Source organism: Chiloscyllium punctatum, chromosome 49 (genome assembly GCF_047496795.1).
Source record: "Chiloscyllium punctatum isolate Juve2018m chromosome 49, sChiPun1.3, whole genome shotgun sequence".
In the NCBI taxonomy this organism is placed as follows: Eukaryota; Metazoa; Chordata; class Chondrichthyes; order Orectolobiformes; family Hemiscylliidae; genus Chiloscyllium; species Chiloscyllium punctatum.
Genome location: NC_092787.1, coordinates 28918867 through 28935475, shown reverse-complemented (window position 1 = coordinate 28935475; position 16609 = coordinate 28918867). Strand labels below are relative to the sequence as shown.

At 48.9% G+C, this 16609-nt stretch overlaps 1 protein-coding gene across 2 annotated transcripts in view; it reads left to right on the top strand.

The window, feature by feature from the left end:
• The window catches only part of col5a1 (procollagen, type V, alpha 1), a 551133-nt gene that overhangs the window by 515839 nt on the left and 18685 nt on the right, over positions 1-16609 (top strand). Inside the window, exons 62-65 of one of the 2 annotated variants that reach the window (XM_072566092.1) lie at positions 3703-3756; positions 8281-8539; positions 12437-12549; positions 14140-14208. In XM_072566092.1, the coding sequence (XP_072422193.1) occupies positions 3703-3756; positions 8281-8539; positions 12437-12549; positions 14140-14208 (495 nt within the window). Of the gene's footprint in view, positions 1-3702; positions 3757-8280; positions 8540-12436; positions 12550-14017; positions 14087-14139; positions 14209-16609 lie in introns of both variants that reach the window. The other variant, XM_072566091.1, reaches the window with a different exon arrangement.

The window sequence follows — 16609 nt, the reverse complement described above, 5'->3', positions numbered from 1 at the left end:
AGGGTCACAGCTGATCATCCAATATCGTCCCCTGCTTCCATTTTCTCAGCCTGGTCTGCCATTCAACAGGGTCACAGCTGATCATCCAATATCGTCCCCTGCTTCCATTTTCTCTCCATACCCTTTGATCCCTTTAGCCCAAAGAACTCGATCTAACTCCGCCTTGAGGCCTCAACCACTGTCTGTGGCAGAGAATCCCACAGGCTCCCCACTCTCTGGGGGGACGACATTATCCTCCTCTCCGTCCAAAATAGCCTACCTCATCTCCTTAGACTGTGACCCCCCCCCCAACCCAGTCATCGAGTCATAGAGATGTACAGCATGGAAATAGACCCTTCGGCTCCCTACAGCTCAAATCCTCCAACCCTGGCAATATCCTTGTAAATCTTTTCCGAACCCTTTCAAGTTTCACAAGATCCTTCTGATAGGAGGGAGACCAGAATTGCATGCAATATTCCAACAATAGCCTAACCAATCTCATGTACAGCTGCAACGTGACCTCCCAACTCCTGTACTCGTCTGACCAATAAAGGAAAACATACCAAACACCTTCTTCACTATCCTATTTACCTGCGACTCCACTTTCAAGGAGCTATGAAACTGCACTCCAACGTCGCCTTGTTCAGCAACACTCCCTAGGACCTTACCATTAATTGTATAAGTCCTGCTAAGATTTGCTTTCCCAAAATGCAACACCTCACATTTGTCTAAATTAAACTCCATCTGCCACTTCTCAGCCCATTGGCCCATCTGGTCCAGATCCCGTTGTAATCGGAGGTAACCTAGTTCTGGACTGCCTGGTCATAATAACTTGCCCATGTGCACAGCAAGCTTCCACAAACAGCTTGCTGCTGCCATTGGAGATAAAAATGTTGACCAAGAAACCGAGAAATCCCCGGCTTCTATTCAAATAGGGTCATGCCATTTCTTCACATCAGGGTGACCAGGCAGAGTGGCTGTTTCTTTAGAATTAGAATTCTAAATTTCTGAACTATAGGGAATATCGTGAAAAGTTTACAATATTGCCCCTCACGGCTCCATCTTAGGTACAAAGCACCTAGATACAAATCTTAGGTACAAAATAGAGAAAAAACATGTTACAGTACATTACAGTGATTTATATTATAAGTTTAAGTAATAAAGTTAAAAGGATAAATATAACAATCAGAATATCATATTACAGATAAACATTACATTGTAGTAAATCAGCACAGGGGCCTTCCACACCTGGTCAGGCCAGGCCCACTACCACTCCGCCCCAGTCCCAGTCACTCCGCCCCAGTCCCACAGTCACTCCGCCCCAGTCCCACAGTCACTCCGCCCCAGTCCCACAGTCACTCCGCCCCAGTCCCACAGTCACTCCGCCCCAGTCCCAGTCACTCCGCCCCAGTCCCAGTCACTCCACCCCAGTCCCACAGTCACTCCGCCCCGTTCCCACAGTCACTCCTCCCCAGTCCCTCAGTCACTCCGCCCCAGTCCCACAGTCACTCCGCCCCAGTCCCACAGTCACTCCGCCCCAATCCCACAGTCACTCCGCCCCAGTCCCAGTCACTCCGCCCCAGTCCCACAGTCACTCCGCCCCAGTCCCACAGTCACTCCGCCCCAGTCCCAGTCACTCCACCCCAGTCCCACAGTCACTCCGCCCCAGTCCCAGTCACTCTGCCCCAGTCCCACAGTCACTCCGCCCCAGTCCCACAGTCACTCCGCCCCAGTCCCAGTCACTCCACCCCAGTCCCACAGTCACTCCGCCCCAGTCCCAGTCACTCCGCCCCAGTCCCACAGTCACTCCGCCCCAGTCCCTCAGTCACTCCGCTCCGGTCCCACAGTCACTCTGCCCCAGTCCCTCAGTCACTCCACCCCAGTCCCACAGTCACTCCACCCCAGTCCCAGTCACTCCGCCCCAGTCCCACAGTCACTCCGCCCCAGTCCCAGTCACTCCGCCCCAGTCCCACAGTCACTCCGCCCCAGTCCCACAGTCACTCCGCCCCGGTCCCACAGTCACTCTGCTCCGGCCCTAGCAGCCCCACTCCAGTCCCCCAGCCGCTGTGCTGTGGCCCTCAGTTACTCCAGTTTGGCCCCCAGCTGCTCAGCTCTGCGTAGCACTGCTGCCTCAGTGCCAGGCACCTGGGATCGATTCCCGCCTCAGGTGACTGTCTGTGTGGAGTTTGCACATTCTCCCCGTGTCTGCGTGGGTTTCCTCTGGGTGCTCCGGTTCCTCCCACAGTCCAAAAGATGTGCAGGTTAGAGTGGATTGGCCATGGGAATTTGCCCATGGTGTCCAAGGATATGTAGGCTAGGTGCATTAGTCAGGGGTAAATGTAGTGTAATCAGGTAGGGGAATAGGTCTGGGTGGGATACTCTTTGGGGGGGGGGGTCGGTGTGGACTTGTTGGGCTGAATGGCCTGTTTCCATGCTGTAGGGATTCTGTGATCTATTCTATGATCAGCGTAATGGGCTAAGCGCAGTTTCACCAGAACAAACCCAGGGGTTTAAAGAGTTAACTCTTAAAAGAGGCTGCACAGGTATGTGCTGCACTCTCCCCAGTGTGAAATTTCAGATGGATGATTCATCAGGGTCTTTAAAACCAAGAGAAACAGTGAAGAGAAACATTTTCCTCTTGAAAGTAGGCAGGGGTGTCACTAAAGAGTGAGATCAGGAATCCTTTTCCTACACAAAAGGAAGAGAAATTTGGGACTCTCTGTCTCTCTCTCTCTCTCTCTGTCTCTCTCTCTCTCTCTGTCTCTCTCTCTCTCTGTCTCCCAAAAAGCTGGAGGCTGGAAGTCAGTTTCAGTCAATGACTGAGATTGTTCGATATTTGTTGGGTAGGGGCTTTGAGGTATATGTAGCAAATTCAGTAAGATGGAGTTAAGATTTAAGTCAACCAAGATCTGATCGAACATTTGAGGCAGCCTAAGAAACTGGATGGTGCAGTGATGTTCCGAGAGTAATTTGGACTGTCCCATTCAGTTTAAAACAATGACTGAGCAACTCTGGAAACATGTAGAAACTGCAGAGTAACATACTGAGCCTGATTAAGCTGCTGTACTGACCTGCAACAATATCCAGTCAATGAGATCAACGTGCTCAGTGCTCTGACACCCCTGCAAGGCAGGAGGGAATTCAACATCAGAACCAGGAGGAGGCCATTCAGCCCCGTGAGCCTGCTCTGCTGTTTTATACTATCATGGCTGATCTCAACTCCACTTTCCCTGCCCACTCTCCATAACCATTCAACTGGTTATTCGTTAAAAATCTGTCCATCTCTTTCTTAAATTTATTCAGTGTCCTAGCGCACTTCAGGCTCGTGAATTTCACAGGTTCATGACCCTTTGAGAGAAGTAATTCCTGCTCATTCTGGTTTTAGATCTGCTACCATTTATCTGAAAATTATGACCTCTCTCTAGATTGCCTCGCTTGAGGAATCACCCTCTCTATGTTTACTTTGTCAGTTCCCCCTCCCCTGCACCCCCCCCCTCCCCCCCACCCCATGTATCTTCTCGAACTCAATGAGATCTCCTCTCATTCTTGCCTCTTTCTTGCCTCATTTGAACCTGCCTCATCCAAGCCAGCGACAGGGACACTGTCACAGAACCAGAAGACTCTCTGCAACAACATAATTACTTGGAATGAAATTGTAAAATCTCCACAAAGTGGGAGCCACTCCATATTTCTGCTAACTGATTCTGATTCACTTTCTCACAGGGGCTGACAGGTCCTAAAGGGGAATCAGGAATCCAGGGACCACCGGGACCACCTGTGAGTCCATCTCTTTCTCATTGAAAAAGGAATTGGCAATCGGTGATCTGATGTTAGAATTCATTTAAAATCAAGCTTAATCCGTTATTGGTTTTATATCTCACTGGAGATGGCAGAGAGAAACACCCTCCAGTTCAAACCAGACAGTGCTGAAGGAGCTTCTCAGCTCTGGCAGCATCTGTGGAGAGAAACAGAGTTAGCATTTCAACCATTCTTCAGAACTTCACATGGGATTCGAAAGGTTAACTCCATTTCTCTCTCCACAGATACTGTTGGATCTGCTGGGTGGCTGTCTCCAGTACAATCTGTTCTTATTTTAAATTTAAGGATTCACCAATGTCAAATCTAATCAATTGTTTTTTTTTCAAATCTCTGTTAGTTTGAAAAGTAAAAATTATCAGCAGGAAGCATTTACTTTTTGAGTTACACTTTTACCTCTGTACAGTGTGGGTGACAGTGCTCCCTCTGTACAGTGTGGGTGACAGTGCTCCCTCTGTACAGTGTGGGTGACAGTGCTCCCTCTGTATAGTGCGGGTGACAGTGCTCAATCTGTACAGTGTGGGTGACAGTGCTCCCTCTGTACAGTGCGGGTGACAGTGCTCCCTCTGTATAGTGCGGGTGACAGTGCTCAATCTGTACAGTGTGGGTGACAGTGCTCCCTCTGTACAGTGCCGGTGACAGTGCTCCATCTGTATGGTGTGGATAACAGTGCTCCCTCTGTACAGTGTGGGTGACAGTGCTCCATCTGTACGGTGTGGATGACAGTGCTCCCTCTGTACAGTGTGGGTGACAGTGCTCCCTCTGTACAGTGCCGGTGACAGTGCTCTATCTGTATGGTGTGGATGACAATGCTCCCTTTGTACAGTGCGGGTGACAGTGCTCCCTCTGTACAGTGCCGGTGACAGTGTTCTATCTGTATGGTGTGGATGACAGTGCTCCCTCTGTACAGTGCCGGTAACAGTGCTCCCTTTGTACAGTGCAGGTGACAGTGTTCCCTCTGCACAGTGCCGGTGACAGTGCTCCCTCTGTACAGTGTGGATGACAGTGCTCCCTCTGTACAGTGCGGGTGACAGTGCTCCTCTGTATAGTGTGGGTGACAGTGCTCCCTCTGTACAGTGCCGGTAACAGTGCTCCCTTTGTACAGTGCAGGTGACAGTGTTCCCTCTGCACAGTGCCGGTGACAGTGCTCCCTCTGTACAGTGTGGATGACAGTGCTCCCTCTGTACAGTGCTGGTGACAGTGCTCCTCTGTATAGTGTGGGTGACAGTGCTCCCTCTGTACAGTGCAGGTGCCAGTGCTCCCTCTGGACAGTGCCGGTGACAGTGCCCCCTCTGTACAGTGTGGATGACAGTGCTCCCTCTGTACAGTGTGGATGACAGTGCTCCATCTGTATGGTGTAGATGACAGTGCTCCCTCTGTACAGAGCCGGTGACAGTGGTCCATCTGTACAGTGTGGGTGACAGTGCTCCCTCTGTATAGTGTGGATGACAGTGCTCCATCTGTACGGTGTGGATGACAGTGCTCCCTCTGTACAGTGTGGATGATAGTGCTCGCTCTGTACAGTGCAGGTGACAGTGCTCCCTCTGTACAGTGTGGATGACAGTGCTCCCTCTGTACAGTGCGGGTGACAGTACTCCCTCTGTACAGTGTGGATGACAGTTCTCCCTCTGTACAGTGTGGATGACAGTGCTCCCTCTGTACAGTGTGGATGATAGTGCTCCCTCTGTACAGTGCAGGTGACAGTGCTCCCTCTGTACAGTGTGGATGACAGTGCTCCCTCTGTACAGTGCAGGTGACAGTGCTCCCTCTGTACAGTGTGGATGACAGTGCTCCCTCTGTACAGTGTGGGTGACAGTGCTCCCTCTGTACAGTGTGGGTGACAGTGCTCACTCTGTACAGTGCCGGTGACAGTACTCCATCTGTATGGTGTGGGTGACAGTGCTCCCTCTGTACAGTGCCGGTTACAGTGCTCCCTCTGTACAGTGCGGGTGACAGTGCTCCATCTGTACGGTGTGGATGACAGTGCTCCCTCTGTACAGTGCCGGTGACAGTGGTCCATCTGTATGGTGTAGATGACAGTGCTCCCTCTGTACAGAGCCGGTGACAGTGGTCCATCTGTACAGTGTGGGCGACAGTGCTCCCTCTGTATAGTGTGGGTGACAGTGCTCCATCTGTACGGTGTGGATGACAGTGCTCCCTCTGTACAGTGCGGGTGACAGTGCTCCATCTGTACGGTGCGGATGACAGTGCTCCTCTGTACAGTGTGGATGACAGTGCTCCCTCTGTACAGTGCGGGTGACAGTGCTCCCTCTGTACAGTGTGGATGACAGTGCTCCCTCTGTACAGTGCAGGTGACAGTGCTCCCTCTGTACAGTGTGGATGACAGTGCTCCCTCTGTACAGTGCAGGTGACAGTGCTCCCTCTGTACAGTGTGGATGACAGTGCTCCCTTTGTACAGTGTGGGTGACAGTGCTCCCTTTGTACAGTGTGGGTGACAGTGCTCCCTCTGTACAGTGTGGGTGACAGTGCTCCCTCTGTACAGTGTGGATGACAGTGCTCCCTTTGTACAGTGTGGGTGACAGTGCTCCCTCTGTATAGTGTGGGTGACAGTACTCCATCTGTATGGTGTGGGTGACAGTGCACCCTCTGTACAGTGCCGGTGACAGTGCTCCCTCTGTACAGTGCGGGTGACAGTGCTCCATCTGTACGGTGCGGATGACAGTGCTCCCTCTGTACAGTGCCGGTGACAGTGCTCCATCTGTATGGTGTAGATGACAGTGCTCCCTCTGTACAGAGCCGGTGACAGTGGTCCATCTGTACAGTGTGGGTGACAGTGCTCCCTCTGTATAGTGTGGGTGACAGTGCTCCATCTGTACGGTGTGGATGACAGTGCTCCCTCTGTACAGTGTGGATGATAGTGCTCCCTCTGTACAGTGCAGGTGACAGTGCTCCCTCTGTACAGTGTGGATGACAGTGCTCCCTCTGTACAGTGCGGGTGACAGTGCTCCCTCTGTACAGTGTGGATGACAGTGCTCCCTCTGTACAGTGTGGATGATAGTGCTCCCTCTGTACAGTGCAGATGACAGTGCTCCCTCTGTACAGTGCAGGTGACAGTGCTCCCTCTGTACAGTGTGGATGACAGTGCTCCCTCTGTACAGTGCGGGTGACAGTGCTCCATCTGTACAGTGTGGATGACAGTGCTCCCTCTGTACAGTGCTGGTGACAGTGCTCCTCTGTATAGTGTGGGTGACAGTGCTCCCTCTGTACAGTGCAGGTGCCAGTGCTCCCTCTGTACAGTGCCGGTGACAGTGCCCCCTCTGTACAGTGTGGATGACAGTGCTCCCTCTGTATAGTGTGGGTGACAGTGCTCCCTCTGTACAGTGCCAGTGACAGTGCTCCATCTGTATGGTGTAGATGACAGTGCTCCCTCTGTACAGAGCCGGTGACAGTGGTCCATCTGTACAGTGTGGGTGACAGTGCTCCCTCTGTATAGTGTGGGTGACAGTGCTCCATCTGTACGGTGTGGATGACAGTGCTCCCTCCGTACAGTGTGGATGATAGTGCTCCCTCTGTACAGTGCAGGTGACAGCGCTCCCTCTGTACAGTGTGGATGACAGTGCTCCCTCTGTACAGTGCGGGTGACAGTGCTCAATCTGTACAGCGCGGGTGAAAGTGCTCCCTCTGTACAGTGCCGGTGACAGTGCTCCATCTGTATGGTGTAGATGACAGTGCTCCCTCTGTACAGTGCCAGTGACAGTGCTCTATCTGTACAGTGTGGATGACAGTGCTCCCCCTGTACAGTGTGGGTAACAGTGCTCCCTCTGTACAGTGCCAGTGACAGTGCTCCCTCTGTACAGTGCCAGTGACAGTGCTCCCTCTGTACAGTGTGGGTGACAGTGCTCCCTCTGTACAGTGCCAGTGCTCCCTCTGTACAGTGTGGGTGACAGTGCTCCCTCTGTACAGTGTGGGTGACAGTGCTCCATCTGTACAGTGCCAGTGACAGTGCTCCATCTGTACAGTGTGGATGACAGTGCTCCCTCTGTACAGTGCCAGTGACAGTGCTCCCTCTGTACAGTGCCAGTGACAGTGCTCCCTCTGTACAGTGCCAGTGACAGTGCTCCATCTGTACAGTGCAGGTGACAGTGCTCCCTCTGTACAGTGCGGGTGACAGTGCTCCATCTGTACAGTGCGGGTGACAGTGCTCTCTCTGTACAGTGTGGGTGACAGTGCTCCCTCGGTACAGTGCGGGTGACAGTGCTCCCTCGGTACAGTGCGGGTGACAGTGCTCCCTCTGTACAGTGTGGGTGACAGTGCTCCCTCTGTACAGTGTGCCTTTCACAGCAGTTGGGGTACTTTGATGCTGTCTTCATCCAGTAGACTGCAGTTATATGGAATTCAGTGAACATCATGTTCAATATGTCCCATTTATTTGAAGGAATGTGTCATTGTGTGTAAACAGATTGTATTTTTTTGGCCAATTCACATGATCTTCATTAAATGCCAGTGACTCTGTTTAATCTGCAGGGTCCTGCTGGTGAGGTCATTCAGCCATTCCCAATTCATTCCTCCCAAAGAGCCAAGCGTTCCATTGATGCCAGTCAGCTGTTGGAGGAAGGCCTTCCTGACAATTACCTGAACTACGCAGATGGAATGGAAGAGATCTTTGGCTCCCTGAACTCCTTGAAACTGGAAATTGAACAGATGAAACATCCAATGGGCACACAAACCAACCCTGCACGTACCTGCAAGGACCTGTTCCTGTGCCACCCTGACTTCCCAGATGGTAGGTTCAGATGCTTCTCCCCAGCCATGGGTCATTGTCAGGACGGGCGACTGGGCTCGATCACCATGAAGTAAGTGAGGACTGCAGATGCTGGAGATCAGAGTCAAGAGTGTGGTGCTGGAAAAGGTGTATGATTTAGTTGTAGGTGAGCACTTTGGAGAGAGTGATCATAATTCAGTTACATTTAGTTTAGCGATGGAAAGGAATAAGTACATGCCACAGGTCAAGTGTTATTGATGGGGCAAGGGCAATTATAATACGATTAGGCAAGAATTAGGATGCATAGAATGGGGTAGCAAAATGCAGGGGATGCAGACAATGGAAATGTGGAGCTGGTTTAAGGAACAGATATTGCGTGTCCTCGATAGGTATGTCCCTGTCAGGCTGGGAGGAAGTGATAAGGTAAGGGAACCGTGGTTTACCACAGAAATTGCACCTCTTGTTAAGCAGAAGGAGGAGGCTTCTGTGTTGATGAGACAAGATGGTTCAGATGAGGTGTTGGAGAGTTACAGATCAGCTCGGGAGGGTTTAAAGAGAGAGTTAAGCAGAGTAAAGAAGAGACATGAGCAATCTTTAGCAAATAGAATAAAGGAGAACCCTAAAGCTTTCTACAGGTATGTGAGGAATAAAAGGATGACTAGGGTAGGAATAGGGCCAGTCAAAGACAGAAGAGGGAAGTTGAGTGTGGACCCTCTAGAGATCAGAGAGGTGCTAAATGAATATTTCTCATCAGTTTTCACTCAGGAAAAAGGAGAATATTGTGGAGGAGAAGAATGAGGTATGAGATATTAGACTAGAAAGAATCGAGGTTAGTTACACACAGGTGTTATCGATTCTAGAAGGAGTGAAAGTAGATAAGGCCCCTGGACCAGATGGGATTTATCCGAGGATTCTCTGGGAAGCTAGGGAGGAGATAGCAGAGCCTTTGGCTTTGAGATTTGAGTCGTCATTGTCTACAGGTTTAGTACCAGAGGACTGGAGGGTTGCAAATGTTGTACCCTTGTTCAAGAAGGGCAGTAGAGATGACCCAGGTAATTATAGACCAGTGAGCCTTACTTCTGTTGTAGGAAAGGTTTTGGAAAAGATTATAAGAGATAAGATTTATAATCATCTAGCAAGCAACAATTTGATTTCAGATAGTCAACATGGTTTCGTCAAGAACAGGTCGTGTGTCACAAACCTCATTGAGTTTTTTGAGAAAGTGACCAGGCATGTAGATGAGGGTAGGGCAGTTGACGTGGTGCACATGGCCTTCAGTAAAGCCTTTGATAAGGTTCCACATGGTAGGCTGTTGGAGAAAATGCAGAGGCATGGAATTGAGGGTGATTTAGCAGTTTGGATTAGAAACTGGCTTTCTGAAAGAAGGCAGCAAGTGGTGGTTGATGGGAAATATTCAGCCTGGAATCCAGTTACTAGTGGTATGCCACAGGATCTGTTTTGGGACCACTGCTGTTTGTCATTTTTATAAATGACTTAGACGCAGGCATAGGTGGGTGGGTTAGTAAATTTGCAGATGACACTAACGTCGGTGGAATAGTGGACAGTTTGGAAGAATGTTACAGGTTGCAGGGGGACTTGGATAAACTGCAGGATTGGGCTGAGAGGTGGCAAATGGAGTTCAATGCAGCTAAATGTGAGGTGATGCACTTTGGGAAGAATAACAGGAAGGCAGAGTACTGGGTCAATGGAAAGATTCTTGGTAGTGTGGATGTGCAGAGGGATCTTGGAGTCCATGTACATAGATCCCTGAAAGTTGCCACCCAGGTTGATAGTGCTGTTAAGAAGGCATACGGTGTGTTAGGTTTCATTGGTAGACGGATTGAGTTCCGGAACCGCAATATCATGCTGCAACTATACAAAACTCTGGTGGAATATTGTGGACAATTCTGGTTAGTGTATTTCGAGAAGGATGTGGAAGCATTGGAAAAGGTACAGAGGAGATTTACCAGGATGTTGCCTGGTCTGGAAGGAATGTCTTATGAGGAAAGGCTGAGAGACTTGGGTCTACAAAGTTAAAAATCACACAACACCAGGTTATAGTCCAACAGGTTTAATTGGAAGCACTAGTTTTCGGAGCTAATGATTGTGTTGTGTGATTTTTAACTTTGTACACCCCAGTCCAACACCGGCATCTCCAAATCAAGACTTGGGTCTGTTCTCATTGGAAAGAAGAAGGCTAAGAGGGAATTTAACAGAGACATACAAGATGATCAGAGGATTAGATGGAGTAGACAGTGAAAGTCTTTTTCCTAGGATAATGATGTCAGCTTGTAAAAGGGCCCATAACTACAAATTGAGGGGTGATAGACTTAAGACAGATGTCAGAGGCAGGTTCTTTACGCAGAGAGTGATAAGGGCGTGGAATGCCCTACCTGCCAATGTAGCCAACTCAGCCACACTAGGGGCATTTAAACAATCCTTGGATAAGCACATGGATGATGATGAGATAGTGTAGAGGGATTAGCTGAGAATAGTTCGCAGGTCAGCGCAACATCGAGGGCCAAAGGGCCTTTTCTGCGCTGTACTGTTCTCTGTTCTATGAAAAGCACAGCAAGTCAGACAGCATCCAACGAACAGCAGAATCAATGTTTCAGGCAAGAGCCCTTCATCTTGAGTTGACCTAGAGTTCAGCACAGGAAGGGCATTTGCTGATCGAGAGATTAAAAGATTCACAGAGTGGAAAGAGAGCAAGTATTTCTTCTGGTGGGGGGAGTCCAGACAAATGGTAGGGGTGGGGGGGAGGGGTAGGTGAGCAGATCCTTCTGATTGACACCCAGGCTGTTCAGGAATGCTGTCAGGTTGCAGTTAAATTGCAGGTTGGTCCTGATCTAGTTGTATTTTGCTGAATAGGTAACCTGTGAATAGGTCTGAGTGTCATTGAGAAAAGACACATTTTATCAAAGGTTTTCAGCTTGCACTCATTGGGATACTTGGCAAGAATACCAATTCAGGTGGGGGGAGGGTGGAACTAGCTTTAAGGACCTGACTGACCTTCTTCTGATCCATTGTTCAAATGTGCCACAACGTCATGTCCATATTTCCAGACGCCAGCACTGAGTTTGGATTGTTGGTGCACTGGTTGGATTCTATACTCAGTTTCACGGTTTACTCTGTATCTACATCGCAGTCACAATTATCTCAAGCAGCCTCAGCACCACCCCCATCTGTCTCCAAATAACATTCTGACGGTTCAGGCTTGACATTGTGAGGTTGGAATATTACCTAACCAATTTAACCCTGGACCTAACACAGATTATAATAGTCTGATCTGTCAGAATATTGTACAGTATCTTACAGAGGTGTGTAACATGTCCCAAAGCAAGATGCCATCAGTCAGTTTCTGATCGGTGGCCTGATTGACATGGCTGTACCAAGAATGGGTGGCCTCAGGAAGGAGGATAAACTTGTGAGGGGAGAGACTCGCAGGGGAGAGGATGTGACAAGTCAATTGGACAAGTCACCTCAAGGTTGGATTTCCATGTCCTGGAACATGATGGGACTGCCAAGGAGATGAGACATTTCATATTCTGTAGGCCTGGGGTGATAACGAGTTAGAGAATAGAGCAGTGAGAGGGGTGGATATGGACAGGAAGGTGAGTGGGTCAGATGGAGCATTAGAAGCTGTGCTAGGCAAGAGAGGAGACTCCAGAAAGTTCCAATCAAACAAAGAAATAAAGTGTGATGGAAAGGTTGCAAAGACAGAGTGAGAGAAGGTGTTCAGTGTATCACAGAGTGGATGTGATGGTCCATTAAACAGAGTAAATGACCCAAGTCAGTGCTATGGTTGTTGGGCTCATGAAGAATATTGTGCCTTGTTACAGTGTGGCTGGTTTAACCTATTGTAGAGCAGCGATAAATCGTTCCAACCTCGGGTTTTGTCATTTCTCTTCCTGGCAGGTGAATACTGGATTGACCCAAACCAAGGCTGCTCCAGAGACTCATTCAAGGTTTTCTGTAATTTCACATCTGGAGGAGAAACTTGCATCTTCCCAGACAAGAAATCAGAAGGAGTAAGTATTTCTCTGATCGCTCCTCAGTTTACAAAAGGAAAAACCATTTGTCCCAAATACGCTTCATTCATTGCAACGTTGACCGAGATTTTAGCGAGCAGCTTTCCAGAAGCTAGGATTTGGCTTCCTGTCCAGTGGGGCCAGTGGGTGGGATACAGCCTGCTCTGACTGACTTTCCAAATCCGGTCAAATCAGCAGATTTAACAGCCACACAACCTCACGCTCACAGTCTCATATCACCCATGCTTATTAACAATCCAACCTGAACCTTCAAAGTGACAGATTAGCATTATATTATTCTGCTGTTTTTCACTGCCTGCACACTGACAGCAAGCAGTTCTTTGCATGTCTACCTGCTCACCCTTTAAAACAGAGAAATTATACTCTCATCTCAACTCTGTCGTTTCTACTGACCTGACTTCTCTTTCTTGAACTCTGGAGACTATTCCTCGATTATTTTCCAAGAGCGATGACATGAACCCTTCCCGATTCTGATGACTGAAAATTCTACCAACCTGAGATTTCTATCCCAAATTCTCCTGACGTTGAAAAGATCACAAACTACCAAAAATACTTCTTGCAGTAACTGGCTTCTTCTGAACTGAATTTAACAAAACCCTGCAACAAAACAATGAAAATTTGCCTCTAAACTCAAATTTTAATTCTTTGCAAATGAGCTCTAACTTCTCTGCTCCAAAGTCCAAAAAAAGTGAATGGTTTAATGGTTTAATGTGTTTTTGCTGCTTGTCACCAACACATTTTATGCTGTTCACACTCCAGCCATTTTCCCAGGCCTTGATTCCAATCAAATGTCTTCTTGCCAATTTCATCACAATTCCTGATTGTCCTGTATCTGCCAGCAGTGAACCTGACCAAGTAAGGGCCAGGCTTCTGGAAGGACTCAATGGCAACATTCTCACTGTGCAGTCAGAGATTTCCCAATTCCAGTCAAACTTTTTCAAGTCGAGCAAATTCGGTGCAACACTAAGGGAGTGCTGCACTGTCAGAGCTGAGATGTGGCAGAGGAAACATTAAAACCTCTCACATAAATGATTTTCAGGCAGCATTCAAAGAACGAGACAGTTAAAATCTTCTCTCAGCCAACGCTAATTTCTCATTGCAACATCTCTGATACTGACATCTTACTGTATGTAGATCATAGTTGCATTCCTAACTTTGTTTTCAAGTTTGGTATGTCAATACCAATGCAGCATTGGCAGGGTCAGCTGGGAGAGAAACTGCAAAAACCCAGTGACTGATTGTTTCACACAAGTCAAACCCATTCCCCAGAGTGAGTCCATGTCTCCAAGGTAATAATCTGTTCGGGAAAAGGACCAGTGTTTCAGACTGAACGTGAAACATGATTTCCTTGCACTGCCACAATCACACAGGTTCTTCATTGAGAAGCAGAGTCATTTACAGATTAACTTCTTTTCCTTCTCTCCTTTACCCTTCCATCTCGCATCAGGCAAGAGTCACTTCTTGGCCCAAGGAGGTACCGGGCTCCTGGTTCAGTGAATACAAGCGTGGTAAACTGGTAAGCAGTCAACATTTTCCTTTCTAGTCTGTAACCAGTCTCATATTTTACAGAGTAAACTGGCTCGTTGGCCGAAAGAGCAGCCGGGTGCTTGGTATAGTCATTACAAGCGAGGTGCCCTGGTAAGTGGTTAGACTGCACTGCAACTAATTCCTGGCTGGCAGGGCTGGTGCTTTCCAGTCAACTAACACCTTAATTTACTCTGCAGAGCTGTACGCACTGAGTTACTCAGAGGATACAACAATTGTCCTTCTCCTTCAAATTCTCTTGATTACTGCCAAGTGAGGTCAGTGTGTGTGGGAGCCGTTCCCCAGTGAGAGTCAGTGTGTGTGGGACTGTATCCCAGTGAGACTCAGTGTGTGTGGGACACTGTACCTCAATGAGAGTCAGTGTGTGGGGGACACTGTACCCCAGTGAGAGTCAGTGCGTGTGGGAGCTGTACCCCAGTGAGAGTCAGTGTGTGTGGGACTGTATCCCAGTGAGAGTCAGTGTGTGTGGGACTGTACCTCAATGAGAGTCAGTGTGTGTGGGACTGTATCCCAGTGAGAGTCAGTGTGTGTGGGACACTGTACTCCAGAGAGAGTCAGTGTGTGTGGGACTGTACCTCAATGAGAGTCAGTGTGTGTGGGAGCTGTACCCCAGTGAGAGTCAGTGCGTGTGGGAGCTGTACCCCAGTGAGAGTCAGTGCGTGTGGGAGCTGTACCCCAGTGAGAGTCAGTGCGTGTGGGAGCTGTACCCCAGTGAGAGTCAGTGTGTGTGGGACTGTATCCCAGTGAGAGTCAGTGTGTGTGGGACTGTACCTCAATGAGAGTCAGTGTGTGTGGGACTGTATCCCAGTGAGAGTCAGTGTGTGTGGGACACTGTACTCCAGAGAGAGTCAGTGTGTGTGGGACTGTACCTCAATGAGAGTCAGTGTGTGTGGGAGCTGTACCCCAGTGAGAGTCAGTGCGTGTGGGAGCTGTACCCCAGTGAGAGTCAGTGCCTGTGGGAGCTGTACCCCAGTGAGAGTCAGTGCGTGTGGGAGCTGTACCCCATTGAGAGTCAGTGTGTGTGGGACTGTACCCCAGTGAGAGTCAGTATGTGTGGGACTGTACCCCAGTGAGAGTCAGTGTGTGTGGGACTGCACCCCAGTGAGAGTCAGTGTGTGTGTGTGTGTGTGTGTATTTTATTAATGTGGGACCACTTTCCGGACATAAACTGGGAGGGGCTATCGTTCCATGATCACATACCAGCCATTAGCTCTGGTGTCATTAATGATATTAATGAGCTCAGGTTGGCACTTGCTGTAAAAGGGTTAAAGAATCTCTCTTCTCTGTCCACTCGTTGGATAGTAATCTGGAATAAGCAGAAAATCTGAGCAGCTCAGTGTTCCATCTCCATCTAATCCTGCTCCAGTTTTGATCTTTCTCTTTCTGCTCCTGATGCAACTATGCTGTGGCTGGCTACTGACTCCACCCTCCAGGGCCATGGCCCCAACCTTCAGGAACTCCCCTTCTGTTTGCCTTGTGACCTCGCTCATATCCGGTAGCGATCAGACCTTTGCAGGAAGAGACCTCTTGGGATTGGGTTGGGATTTGGGAGCAGGGATCACAGCAATCCTTGAGTCTGCTCCACCTTTGTCAGGTGAATGAAACCGTCCCAGAGCAGTGCAGGAGTCTGCCAGGGACTTTGCTCTCACTGAGTTTCCACATTCCCTCTGTACATTCAGGACTGGTCAATATTGAAAGGATAATGGCCACTGCCAACAGGAATGCTTTGTGCAGCACCTCCAGCACCCAGTGACATTGTGACCCCCACCCACAACCCTGGCCGGAGAGTGGCTTCAGGCACACCACTGCATACATACATCGGTTACTTCTTAGTCCCTCATTGCTGTCGATTCCCCTGCAGCCACAAGCCACTGCTGAGAACACACAAGCAAAATCCAGCAGGTGCTGGAAATGTGAAACCAATCCGGAAATTGCTGGAGAAACTCAGCAGATTAGGTAGCATCTATGGAGAGAGACATTCCTACTCCCATGACCTTTCCTCAAGACACTGAAAACTCCCTTGGATTGGCAAGAATGTTGGCAGAACTGAAAGTTTCTCACTATCGAGAAAGGTTTGAACCAGGTTGCGATTTCTTTGCTTGAGAAAGGAGATAATTGAGGGGTGGTCTGTTCGAGGTCTTGAAAATGATGAAGGAGTTGATAAGGTAGAAGTTAAGTAGATGTTACCGCTTGAGGGAGACGACCAGAACTAGAAAGGTTCAATCTATAATAGTCATGAATTAATCCGACAGGAATTCCGAAGGAACGACTTCATTTAGCGAGTGGTAAGGCTATGAAACTCATTCCCACGTTGAACTGAATTGTAGCAATGCACTTAAGGTAAAGGCAGCTATACAGGTGAGGCTGATTGGCCAGTGCCTGGGCTGGAATTCTTAGATCCTCCATGTGCTTCATGTAATATGGATAAATTAGCCAGAGAAGGTTCATCATCAGAGCCATCAGAATAAGGCTTGTAGCTTCAATAAAGCCAATA